The 12,910-nt window shown below is 38.8% G+C and overlaps 1 protein-coding gene across 21 annotated transcripts in view; it reads left to right on the forward strand.

The window, feature by feature from the left end:
* Positions 1–11,551, forward strand: part of HDAC9 (histone deacetylase 9) — a 472,095-nt gene extending 460,544 nt beyond the window's left edge. For all 21 annotated transcript variants that reach the window (XR_014953235.1, XR_014953236.1, XM_077787618.2 and 18 more), the window contains one exon: positions 5,065–11,551. Coding sequence is in view for 19 of the 21 variants with exons in the window: in XM_085573124.1 (XP_085429250.1) it covers positions 5,065–5,123 (59 nt within the window). In the remaining 2 variants the exon portion in view is untranslated. The remainder of the gene's footprint in view (positions 1–5,064) is intronic.
* Positions 11,552–12,910: the final 1,359 nt, after the last annotated feature.

The raw sequence follows: 12,910 nt of genomic DNA on the forward strand, positions 1-12,910 counted from the left end.
AGGCTGAGAGCCAGCCTTGCCCTGGTGAGTTGATAGACCTTAACTGCTCTATCTGACCCATGCTGTGTAAAAGCCTTAAGGATACAAACACAAGCATAAACTTTTCAAAACCTTTTTGAACCAGCTTACACCTCTGGGTAAGCACTTGGGTAGTGAACCCCACAACCTCATCAGGCATCACACTGCTTTTACTTATTAACCAATAAAATCACTGGGAAGCCCCTAGGTCTTGTACTGGGAGAAAGAAAACCACCTCTGTTCTTACTCATAATCTTTGACCCGTATCTGGTTTTAAAGGCTTGAGCTTCTCAAGACTCTGTATTCCTGCTGGTATGGAAATAACTTCTTACCTTTGATGATTTTTGCTCTTCTCTGTGCTTTTTGTAGTTTCTTTGAGATGGAGTAAAATCTGCATGCTTTCACACATTGTGAACTTGCACAGTAGCTAATACTGGGGATGTTTTGTTTCTGTGGCTTTCTGCTCCTCTACCATTAACTCCAAGCTCTCAGTCATAGCCATCACTGTTACAACAGTTAAAGCTGTCCTCCCTCATTTTGTGTATTCTGTGTTTGTGTTGTTTGCCTTCTTCTCCATACAGAAATGCTGCTATGGGCCTTGGAGCTGAGTGGTATTGGCAATTTGGTGTCATCAGCAAACATTATCACCTAAATCTACTTGTTGTCTGCCTACTCTTTTTTAAATGCTCTGGAGAATTCCTCCATAGCGAAAATTTACCAATATTATTCTGTGATTCCTGCTTTTGATGTACTGTTAATCTGTGAAAGGACTTTCTTTCAACAACCAGAGTTCTTCTAAGCACTTGGATAAAATTGTCAGAAGACCTTCTTTGCAGAGGAAAATCACTTGATCCCCCTTCCCTAATTTCCTTCAGAAACTTTTAATAAATTTGGAAGGATTGCCATCTTTATAAGTGTTAAGACCTAACTCTTACCCAAATGACTGTTACCTAAATGCCTACTAATTGCATCACTGATTGTAGCTGCTTTCAATTTTGCCATACAGGCTTACTGTACCTCCTGTGGTTTCCAAAAGGGGAATTGCTTTCCTTGCCTTCTCTACCTCTTGCTGAGTTAAGCTGTAGAATATGCTCAATAGCTATTTCTTTAACAACATCTTAATCATATTTCCCTGGAACTTAGCAGACAAATATCATCTGCACTTAGAAATTTGGAAATGTTTGGTGTATCAGTTTGTTCTAACACTCATTCAGTTTAGGATAGCTCATCTGCAAGTAATAAAATCTCACTGACACATCTCTAGTGAACCCAGATATAAATAGTTCATTTTACTTTTGTGGTCTACCTTCCTTGATGCTCCTTTTATGCTTTGATCATTTTCTCTGATGTATTTTGAAAGATCTTTTTATTATTAGCTTTTATGCTTTTAATATGTTGCTTTTCAGACTTTCCTTTAGTTTGCTTCATTGAGGGTTTACATTTAACTTGCCAGAGTTTATATTTTATTTCATTTTCCTTGCTTGGATGTTACTTCCTCTTTTGAGGCTGTATATGTAGTTACCTTATTTTGCTCTTAAGCTAGGACAGTTTTTTACTTTCAATTCCTTTCTCTTTGATCCATACTAAGTCCATTTTTACTAGGATATACACTTACTCAGGATGTCTTATATAATGTCTTTAGACACTCCCCAAATCACCTTCATGATATAGAAATGTACCTATTTTTCCCCAGCTCTTTGCTACCAGAGGATCACTTTTCAATGACTATGATCTTCCCCAAGACAGCTGAGTTAAATTAGGAACAGATTATGGCATAAAATAGCCATACCATGCCAGAAAAATCTATCTTTTGTTCAGTTTATACCTTAGAAACATACCTTGAATTTTTATTTTTGTGTGTGTGATAATTTAGCTAAGAGGACTCTCTGTAATGCTCATTTAAAAAAATAAGCTAAGAGGAAGATTTCCTTTTTTTGGGTGATGTACAGAGTTTATCTATATTCTTAAATCCTACTTTTTGAAAAATTGTAAGTATAAGTTACTTTTAATAATTTTCTCATAAATAACATTTATTCTTAATTGCCACAGAACAATATTTAAGATGTCGCGTTTTGCTAGATTCTATCCATATGGTAGGATTTTTGCCTCATCTATTCATTTTCTTTGAAGGTTTAAACAGCATCATTTTGTTTAGCATTAACTGCTAAAAGATTATTTAATTCTGCCATAGTCAGAATTCTACATACAGAGAGCTAAAGATGAGCACTCTTCACAGCACACCACACTAAAGTGAATGCAGGAGGGCTCAGCTCCTAAGAACTCGCAGTTTAAATGAGCCACAGTGAAGCCTTAGAGAAAAATCACAGTTGTGGCTCTATAATCATTACAATCTCAATTGGTGTCCTTCTGAATTTGCTGACTGCATGGAATTGGTTTAGATCAGACCTGAGCTCACAGCTGCATCTCGAGGAAGTGCTCCGAGCATACAGTGTGGGATGGGGGTTCTGCCTGGTTTATGTTTTCATGCCAACTTCCTGTCAGCTACAGGAGGACTGACTGAACTGACCTAACTCACAGTGACAAAGCTGAAGTAACACAAATTTGGCCTGTCAGACTCTGCCCCCTCGGTTTTTCTTTTGACAACTTTTGATTTTGTCAGATTGGGTATATATTGATTCTCTGCTCAGTGCTATGGGATTTACAGTGTTTTTTCTCTCTGTCCTTTGGCCCCAAAACAATACTGGCTCTCACACAAGACGCTAGCCTGAGCCATTATCTCATAAAAAATAAATGTTTTTAATGATAAACCATTGGATTAATACAGTGGATTCTCTGACAGTAATAAAATGAAGTTAAAGTATGCACCTAAGTCTTCAAAAGGAGACTGAAGAAGAGTGTGAGAGTACCCACACTGTGAGAAAACAGCTGGATTGCCATGGCAATCTAACTTTATCTCCCTTTCCTAATGCATCTGGCACTTATATATAAAAATTATTATTGGTGCTTATGCTCTGGTTGGTGAAAAATTTTGGCCTGTTGTTGGAATATATTTGAATATATTAGAATATAGCACTCAAGATCAGTAAATGCCACTCCTGGCCCTCAGAAGCACCTTTGTCAGTGAAAAATTTTCCTGTGAAAGAAGTCCTAAATAAGATCCTCAATTGTACTATACTCATAAGAATGTCAATCCCAGAAGTTAAACACATGAACAGACTGTTGCATGTACTGCTTCCCTAGGTTCTTATGAATAGTCCAAACCCCTGCTCTCACTTCCAGAGGTTTTCCAGAGCTTCACTCCTTCTGATCTGCCAATCACCACCTGAAGTCTATTGACACATATTTTTTCTCATTTGCAGAACCTAAAAACTGAGCTGTCATCTGCTTCCAGATTATCTTCTTACCAGACAGACCCATAAGGTTCTGGATGTTTACCAAGGCTTATTGACCCTCTGTGTTATGCCAGAGGACTTTCAGGTCTCCCACAAGTGGCTGGAGAAAGTGGAAGCGTGTGGTCGGCACAACAGCAGCACACCCCATCGGTGTGAATTCCTCACCTGGTGTGGGATCTTTCATTGCACCTGAGCCCTCAGCAGCAGGCAGGGCTCCATCTCACCCTGGCTGCCACTGTGTGCTCTGTGCTGCAAGCCAGAACAAAGGAAAAGGGGGAAAAGAGGGAGTGCAAGGGGGCTTCACCTCACTGCTCAGGAATGAGGGAGCCACAGTGGTTGCCGTACATAGGAAACATCCTCCACCATGTGGCGAGGAACTAAAGATTGTAGATTTATAGATTAATCATCTTTTAGAGTCTATATGCTTTGGAAAGTGATTAGTCTGAAAAAAATCATCTTTTTCACGTGTCATTCACCTGACATATTTTTCAACATACTTCCAAATTCATTCCAAATCAGAAAGCAATAACCTTGCCTTCTGTATAAAATAATTTAAAGACATACTGCTGATTTTTTTCATTGGGAAAAACTTTAATAAATTCTAGATTCATTTAAAATTCTCTGGCTTCCTTGCTGAATAAACTGTCAAAGCCCAAGCAAGTCCCCATTATTTTTTTTTTTTTTTTCCATAGGATCTCATGAATTTGTACTTTCTGAGGAATGTTTTACTGAAGCCAGTTATTATACTGGCTTACAAGAATTAACTGGTAAACATTTAATTTATTAATTTACATTTACTTTTCTCCCCTGATTTCAAAATTGTTTGAAGTTACTATTTTAAAGTAGTTCTTAAGGCTGACAGACTGAGATGAAAAATGGTTTATGTCCAAATTCTTTGCCCTTCAACAGGGAAGTCTCTCCACGATCTCAGAAGCTTCTTGTTTTATAATTGCCATCATAGTCTTCAGGTGTAGTAGCTTGACAGATATGAGGAATTGCAAGACCTGACATCAGCTCAGCATATGTGTCCTCATCATTTTGTTATTTGTTGTCTTAGAGAGCTCATCTTGCCTAAGATAATAATTTCCTAAAGGTTTCCATATAAAAGGTACAGATATAACCTGATTTGATATAATTATTAGATCCTTTTTCTTTGATAGTAATCTGCTGATCAGGTTCAGGATTTAGTCCCAAAAGTTGCAGGCAGTCAGGCAATGTGCTTATGAAAACACAAAATCAAAAACTAGGGGACTGAAGAAGAACCTCAAAGGGAATGCTACTTGGCTACTAGTGAACAATTTTACTTTAATGGTGTGGGCCTGCTTGAAAAAAAATAAATGCATGTATTTTTAGTTGCAAAAGGTTGCAAAATAAAAGTATCACAGCTATTTTTTTCATTAAATTATTTGATTCTGTTGACACAAAGCATGTACATTTCTGGGCAAAATGTTATAAAATATTCTGACATATTTTAATATAAACAGGAACATTTTCAGTGATTGCTTGGATCTAAAATGTTTTTCCACTTGACATTTGTTTATACTTCCTAGGAAAGAAACTCTATTTATGGATAGCTGAATAACACAAATAAACATCTGAGAGAGCTGAAAAATCAGCTTTGATTATGCATGGAAATCTACAATGTCATTGTGTACTCTTGTGCCGTATTCTGATTGCCTGTTTATTTTTACAGAGCTGCTGGTGAGCCCATGGAAGAAGAGCCAGCCTTGTGAAGTGCCAAGTCCTCCCTGATATTTCCTGTGGGTGACATCATTGTGTATCCCCCAAAGCACCCTCAGACATGTCTTGTCTGCTTCTTGGGTGGCACAGATCCGATGGAACATAAACACTGGGCACAAAACTCGGAGTAGCAGCTTCACTTGTTCTTTGGATGGACTTGAAAGAGCCTGAAAGATTCCTTAAATGTAACTGCCACAATTCTAGAGTTACAGTAAAACGGACTTGGGAGAAAGAGCCCAGAGCATGCTTTTTTAATGCTGTTTGACCCACTCACCAACACAAATTGTGAAATAGAGTATTGCAAAATTCTACATGATAGATTATAGATATGAGAAATGCAACAGCCAGCAACATACTCTGTGAACTCCGTGAATCACTTTCTGACACTTTTTACTGGATAATTTTTTTCATACCGTGTTAAATTGTTAATAGAATTTGTTTTCTTTGCTCCGTGTAATGAAGGAAAAAAACCCACCCTTATTTTATGTGCCATTTTTTAACCTCCTGTAATGAATTCTTAGCTGAATAAGTGAAAAGCGTTTAAATTATGATGAGGGATTTTAGCTAAAGGGAAAGCACTTCTTATTGTACTATAAATCCCCTGAAGTACTGTGCTTGGTGGTGCTTTATTTTCTCTTCCGTATTCCTGGCCATCCCTCCCCATTTCATGTAATCTTTTCTATCATAAACACACATTCACGATTCTCTAAAATGATCTTTTGCCTTTAAGAAAAAGTGCTGTACCCTCTGTAGTTGACAGTAGCGCTCACCATATGTGCAGCAGAGATCAAGTATGGATAGTTTTTCAAACGTGTTTTTAGTTTGTTCTGAAATGTTTCTGCGTTCTGACTCCAAAGCAGCGACCTTCAGTAACTGCGTGCAGCTCATTTGAAGCTCAGGTGTTTCTGTGGAGGCTGTGTGGGAGTGTTTTTTACAGGTCACGATGTGAATACAAACTGATTCTTTTACGTAGTCCTGCACCAAGAGAACTGATGTTGCTTAAGAAGCTTCAAAGGGTTTAGGCTTTATTTAAGATCCCCGAAGTGCAGCAAGATCTCCCTGCAATGTGACTTTAGCTGTTTAATTCCATGTTTGAGAACGTAACATAGAGTTGTGCCTTTAGCTGAAAATGAACGCTTAAACTGTTACACGTGTTGCCTTACTGTCAGAGAGAGCGAGAGAGAGATGGGGCATGTATGTAAGAGTATTTCAAATGAACAAAACTCTGCTACAGTATCTTTTATTTTGTTTACAACCTTCTCACCTAATGAACCCCAGGAGATACATTGAAGTATTCAGCTTGCAGTATTTGATAGCTTGCTCAGCTTTTAAAAGCAAGGGATGTTCATTTTTCATGTATTTGCCAAATTCAAAAAAGAAAAAAAAGGATATATATTAAAGCCATAAGTGAAGACTGTCATGCTTTTTATTCTGAAATCTGAAAGGAACCTTAATTAAAACAAGATTTTGGGGAAGGCCATGATATGAAAGATATGGAACAATATGGTTTCAGTTATAGGCAGACTCAAACCTGTAAATCAAAGATGAAAGATTTCACTCAAATAGAATTATATAATTCTCTTTTGTTACGCAGTCAGACTATATCTTTCATGCATTTGGGTTTGTTTACGATTAGCATTTTAATTTTAAAGACTTTTATTACTTATACCAAAGCTCTCCGCTACAAGTTAGAAATCTGAGGCATGCTTTGAAAAGGGAAATCTAAAAAAAGGGATGTCATTTCCTATAATGTGGAGTAAACTTTTATTCTGAAAGGTTTACTCTGAAATGAATGTATGCCCCTTAGAAAGGGAAATAAAATTCTTACCCTCAGAAAGTGAAATAAAATTCTACCCCCCATTTACAAGCCAAAACCATGCTCGTTTTAGTAATGCAAAGAGTCCCATCAGGCTAAATTAACTCCTGGTGTAAGCCACCTTGCCTGCCTGACTCTGGGCTGTTCTGAAGGGGTTGTTCACATGACTAAAGCAATCAGGAGTTCCTCCTGCATTTTCAGCAGACTCCTGATGGCAATCTTACTTGCCATTTACTGCAATTTTGTTATGGTCATCAAAGAAATTTCCCTTCAAGGAAACCAAGGGCTATAGCTGATGAGTTGGGTAATTTGTAGAGCTTTTCACATTTTGAAATCATGGCTGCAAAATTTTAATTGAGTGCATAGTAACATTGTTTTAAAATTAACCCTAAAATCTGTTTGTGTCCTTAGCTTGCATGAACTTATGTATATGAATTGCAACCTGAAATGTGAGTTACAAGCCTTTCCAATCAAAGTATGTCTTCTGGGGTGCAAATCAGCTAAAGCTGTCTTTTTTAGCTAAAAATGCTTTTAAAATACCAGAATAATTTGAATTAAACCACATGATAAACTCACACTTTTACATTTGTACAGATGTAGTCCCTGGCAGATATCTAGACATGCTGCTGGTTGAAGTTAGGATCATTTGGATAAACAAGTGTGCTAATAATCTGCACACAGATTGTGTCCAGAACTCTGTTCTGACTGAAGTCAATAGCAAAGTCCTCTTTGATTTTGATGGGAGATGGATCAGGCCCTGTTTTTCTTTTCCCCTTTAAGTCAAGAACGCCATTGCTTTTTGATTATGTCATTCCTAGGCATCTCACAGCCCTCTGGGAAATGATTGAGGCTTATGGTGAATATCAACACTTCCTTCAAAGCAGACCTGGGCTTTCTGAGAGGGCAGTTTCACTTGCTGCTGTTTTCTTCTCACAGTATTTTTTATTACTGTCAATAGCTCCCCATGGACTGGAGTTAAAATATTTTCCAGCAATTTTAGTCATAGTTCTAGAGAAATATTCACGTAGACACTGTTAAAAATGCCCAGTTTTAACTGGATTCAACAACTGATTGCAAGAATTTCAGAAAGATGCGCAAATTGCGTGTTTCAAATGTAAAAATTCCGATTTTTGAGGAAACATCAAAGTCTCATGTCTCCCACAGACCTTTCCCACTAGGCTAGAGAGATTGACAACTCTGAAAATTCAGTCCCAGATATTTCAAGTTTGCTGCCAAAATATGTCTGGCTTAGATTACATCTAAAGCTGAGCTGAAATGCATAAACAAGATGGGATAAGGGTGGTTTCTGTGTGTGATTCCATGGGGAAGGTGAAGCTGAGGAGGCAGCAGGGAGCACTCAGAGCCAGGGTGACCCTCTGCCTGCTCCCGGTGCTGGGAGGGCTGCAGGCAGGCAGAAGCACATCCCACGGTCCTCCACCCCAGGCTGCCATTGCCATTGGCAGCACATCTTTGCCTCATGGGGGAAGCCTGAAGTAATTTGCACTCTGCCCCTGCACCAGTCACCAACCACCAGAAAGAGATGCCTCAGCAGCAGCTCCCAGTGACATGCTTGCTCCAGTTCACTTTCTTGTCTAGCATTAGGAACAAAGTATTAAGCTCGATTGAGTTTTTATTGTATTATGCTTTTCTTGTACTTTTCTTGTATTCTTAGGTCCTTCAGTTCATAGTACAAACTGAAACCTAAAAAGAGACAAGGGAGATCAAGAAAATAATGATTTTTATCTAGCTTAAGGCTCTTACCTCGGCTGGAGTAAGAACAGCATTGAACAGCACATCTCAGAACTGCTGAAATTTTCACAAGTGTCTTGCACTTCATTTTGGACTCTGTGGAGGAATTCTGCTTATGCTCATTTGGTTTTAATATAATTTGCAGCTTGATTATATGATCTCTTTTCAGGCAACATTTCTAGTGGGTAATCAAAGTTCATGGGAATTTTGCCAGCATAAAGATGACAGAATTATTCCCTTTTTTTAACCTTCATAATTTTTCTTTCAGTGCAAATGAAGCAACTAATTCCAACTAAGTGAATCTGAGAAAAGTAAAATCATTTAGCTATCTTAAATAAATATCATAAAAGAAATGGAAAATGTTATGCAAATAAAGATGGCTATGCCTTTACTTTGCAAAAAAGTCAACAACATGCTGCAGGCTGAATATAAGTGGCAAAACAAACTCTTCTCTGGAGCATGTGGTATTTTAGTTGGTGTCTTATCTAAATGCAGTCTCTATGAAAAGCTGAGAGTCATAACCGGAGATGAAATATTAGAAAGGTTTTGCTGCAGCCAACACCAGAGGTCCTGTAGAGAACAAGAATGTAGAGACTGACTAATTTTTGTAGACAGACAGCGGGACACTTTCAGGGCAATGTGTCTGGGACAAAGAATTAGAGGGCACTTTTCCAAAGGCACTGATGGCTGTGAAACAACAAACTCCTCTTAGCTTGCAGGGGCAAGGAGGTGCTCAGCAAGCACTTATTCTTTGGGAAATGCCACCCCTGTCCCACCAGCATGCCCAAACTCATGCAGATGTGAACCTGACTTGGCTATTTTTTCTCCAAAGTAACAGCAGCAGCAGCAGCAGCAGCAGCAGCCACCATGTGTGCTGATGTGTTTACTGTGCATTTGCCCAAGAAATGTTTTGCCCACAGACACTTCATAACATGACTGATAGGGGAATTTTTCTTTTCCTCAGCAGTGGCCTTTCCAGAAGCATAGCAGTCCATGGTTGTTTTATTTTTAAAGGTCACAATAGAGCTTTGTGAACCATTGTACTTTTTTTTTACAGACTCCATGTGGAAGTAAAACAGAATATGTACCTGGGGAGGGGGGATGTGGTGTGTGGAACCTGCCACAGAAAAGGTTCTCTCTTAAATCAAGTTTCTGCTACTTGCTTTTTTCCTGGATTTGAAGGAGTTTGGGTTCTAAATTATCATTTAAGGTCTTTCTTTGTCACTTGCTTTGTTTTTGTACCTGTAATTGAATTCACCCTTGTAACACCCTTGTAACTATCTGAAAGAAGTCTGTTTTCTGACAGATTCCCCTGCCCTTGGTGTGGGAATGAGAATAGCTTATCTTTGTCACTTCCCGCAGCAATTAAATGCTTCATTTTTGTAACAGATCCAAACTGCAGCAGTATTTTAAGAGTACTATTTAGCTGGCTGTCTGCTGACTGTTAAAAAAAGAAATTGTGAAACTTACATTCCTCTCTAACCTCAAAAGAAGCCCATTTTGATTTTAACAATGCCATTTTTTCACTTGATCCGAAAGGGTTTTGTCCCATGAGATCTTGTTACTAGCTCAGTTCTAATCACTAGTAAATCCCACACTCCAAAAAGTGAAGACCAAAAAGGATGAATGTTCAAAAACTCTCAGTTATGTCTCTTCTGCACAATCCTTCACCCAGCTCCAGTGCCATGCTCTGTGTGGTTCAGCATGTTAGCATAGTTTACAGCAAAATATAAATTGTTCTGCACCATCAAAGATGCTGCTCTTTGGATATCAATTAGCACACTGTGAGCTGGGCTGTCATTTATTGGGGCTGTGATTTGTGACAAAGACAAGCTTCTGTGGATATGGTCTAAAGACAAGTGATGCATGCAAGCAGTGGCACTGTGTGGTACTATGTGGGCAGAGGAATTCTATGCCAAGATCACTACACATTCCCCCTTTTGATGGTATGCCTGCATGGCCAGAGGCACATATGCAGTAACAGAGCCATGGGATGTCCTGATTCAAAGACCACTTAAATCCCTCTAACAGGCTGTAGGTAATTGGGAGGCAGCTAGAGGAGGAACCCAAACTCTGCACTCAGCTGCACAAAACTGTATATTTTGCCCAGGTAAAAGATCTGAACATGCCCTCACATACCTTTTTCAAAGTTCCAGTTCTGCCCCTAGAAAAGTCTGTGTGGAAGAAAATTGACTCTGCTGGATCTGTACTACTGGCTTCCTGAGCATGTATACGTCACATGTGAGGGGAACAGGTTCATACTCATGTCTCTTGCTGCTTAGTTTACTGCTATTTTAAATGTCATGATTGGCTTACTATTCCAAGTTAGGATGCAGTAGGAAAGCATAAAGCAATACCTGGTGAAGTCATAACTAAGGCTTTCAAAGCAAGCTTACTGCCATGGGTTTTTACAAGACTGAATTTTTGGTCTAGGGATACACAGCTGAAATGTCTATTTTTTTCATAGGAAATTGATGTTGCTATCTGTTTCCATGATAAAAACCAGTCCTTTTGCTCAGAGTTGTGAAAGTTTATCTGTAATTTGTCTTTCCAAGCAGAGCAGATTCTAAGGGATAAAGCATCAGTGAGACTGACCCAAAGGGCAACATTTTTAAAGGTCAATAGTAAAACTTCCATAAGAGTAAAAGGAACCATTGTTATTACTCCCGATACATTTTTGTATCTGCAAGTATCCAACGAGTAATGTTAAGTAATATTGTGCTCCAGAACTTTGTTGATTGTAGATATATGAGCATTGGATTGGCGTGAAATAGTCTTCAACCAAGTTGTTAAAATCTTTTTTGTTTTGTGTTTTGTATAATTCTTTGGCTATAGTCTTGTCCTAGTGTTAATAAAAGCTATTTGAAGTAAGCTAGTTCAATACTCTGAGGAGTTTTTTTTTTGCCTGTTTTATTTTTTAATCAGTGTCAAAAAGAAGAGGAGCTTTGAACATGCCACCCTGGTTGGATCATAGGATTCTGACTGTTAAAATATAAAGGGTGAAGCATGGTGAAGCTGGAGCGCATAAAAAAGGAACCACAAATGTTAATGTAAAAGTAATGTTACATAGCAGGCTAAAACACACACAAAGCAGAGCATTGCAGAGCTCCAGCTCTAACACCAAGCTCATATTCTATAGTTCCTTTGGCTCATTGTCCTGAGGCGTTGCAGAACACATAATTCTCCTCCCAGTGAAGCACTTTAAATAGTACATGCACTGTTTGGAAAGCTGCAAGGCCCCTACTTTGTGGGCGGTGGGGAATACCCAGCACTCTGCAGCAATGCTCTGGGTCGTGGTATTGCTGCAGTGCTGCTGCTGTAAAACTCAGAGCTGTTACCTTGATAGAACAGACCTGTTTTGGGAAAGGCACCCACAACAGCAGGAGAGTGAGCAAGGAGTGTGTTTGCTGTGAGCATATTTTGATCACTTGCACATTGTCAAAAGCAGCTCACAGATTGAAGTTGCTTCTGTGCCTGGAACTTCATGCACCTGAACTTGAAAACTGAGCAGAGAGGAGGCTAGCTGGGAAGTACAGGCTCTTTGTTTGCACATGGAAACCCCTACCTCCTGGCACGTATCCAGCGCTGCTCCAGAAGGGGATTAAAACCAAAGTGAAGAAAACCAGCATCCTATAATTTTAGCTTTTTTTTAATTCTTCAGAATAAGACATCTTTTCCTTTTCTGGGGAAAAGGACCCCAAACCTACAAACACACAGCTCTATTCCATCAATAAAATACTGTTTGAAAATCTGAAGATGTAATATGTAATCTCCTTGGCCTATTTCAAAGAAGTTCCATGCACAGAGAATCTCAATCTATCCAGTCTATCTACTTCTCTGTTTTGCTTGTTTCCTGTGATTCCATTGTGATAAATTGCAGAACCCTGGGATAAATTGCATTCATTATGTCTTTCTGGCTGCCTCACCTGCATTTTGTACATTAAAACCTCTCTCCTGGGTCTACTTCTAACATTCCAACCTTGTGAGAGATTCCAGTTAGACACCATTGCTGCTTTAAAATCAACCTGCCAGATTTGACCTTGCCTTTGAGAAGTGGAGTGGGTTTTTTTTATAAACTTTCATACTAAAAATGCTTCTAGGAATCTCCTGTAGATGGGTGGGAGTGAATTCTTTGAGATTCCTCCTCTCATGTTTTTTCCCTGTTTCCCCTGGAGACCCTCCTCCCCAGGAAAAATATTTCTTTCCACTGGAAGCTTTAAAAGGAGTAGCAAGA

This window comes from Lonchura striata, chromosome 2, assembly GCF_050655825.1.
Source record: "Lonchura striata isolate lonStrDom1 chromosome 2, ASM5065582v1, whole genome shotgun sequence".
NCBI classification, from domain to species: Eukaryota; Metazoa; Chordata; class Aves; order Passeriformes; family Estrildidae; genus Lonchura; species Lonchura striata.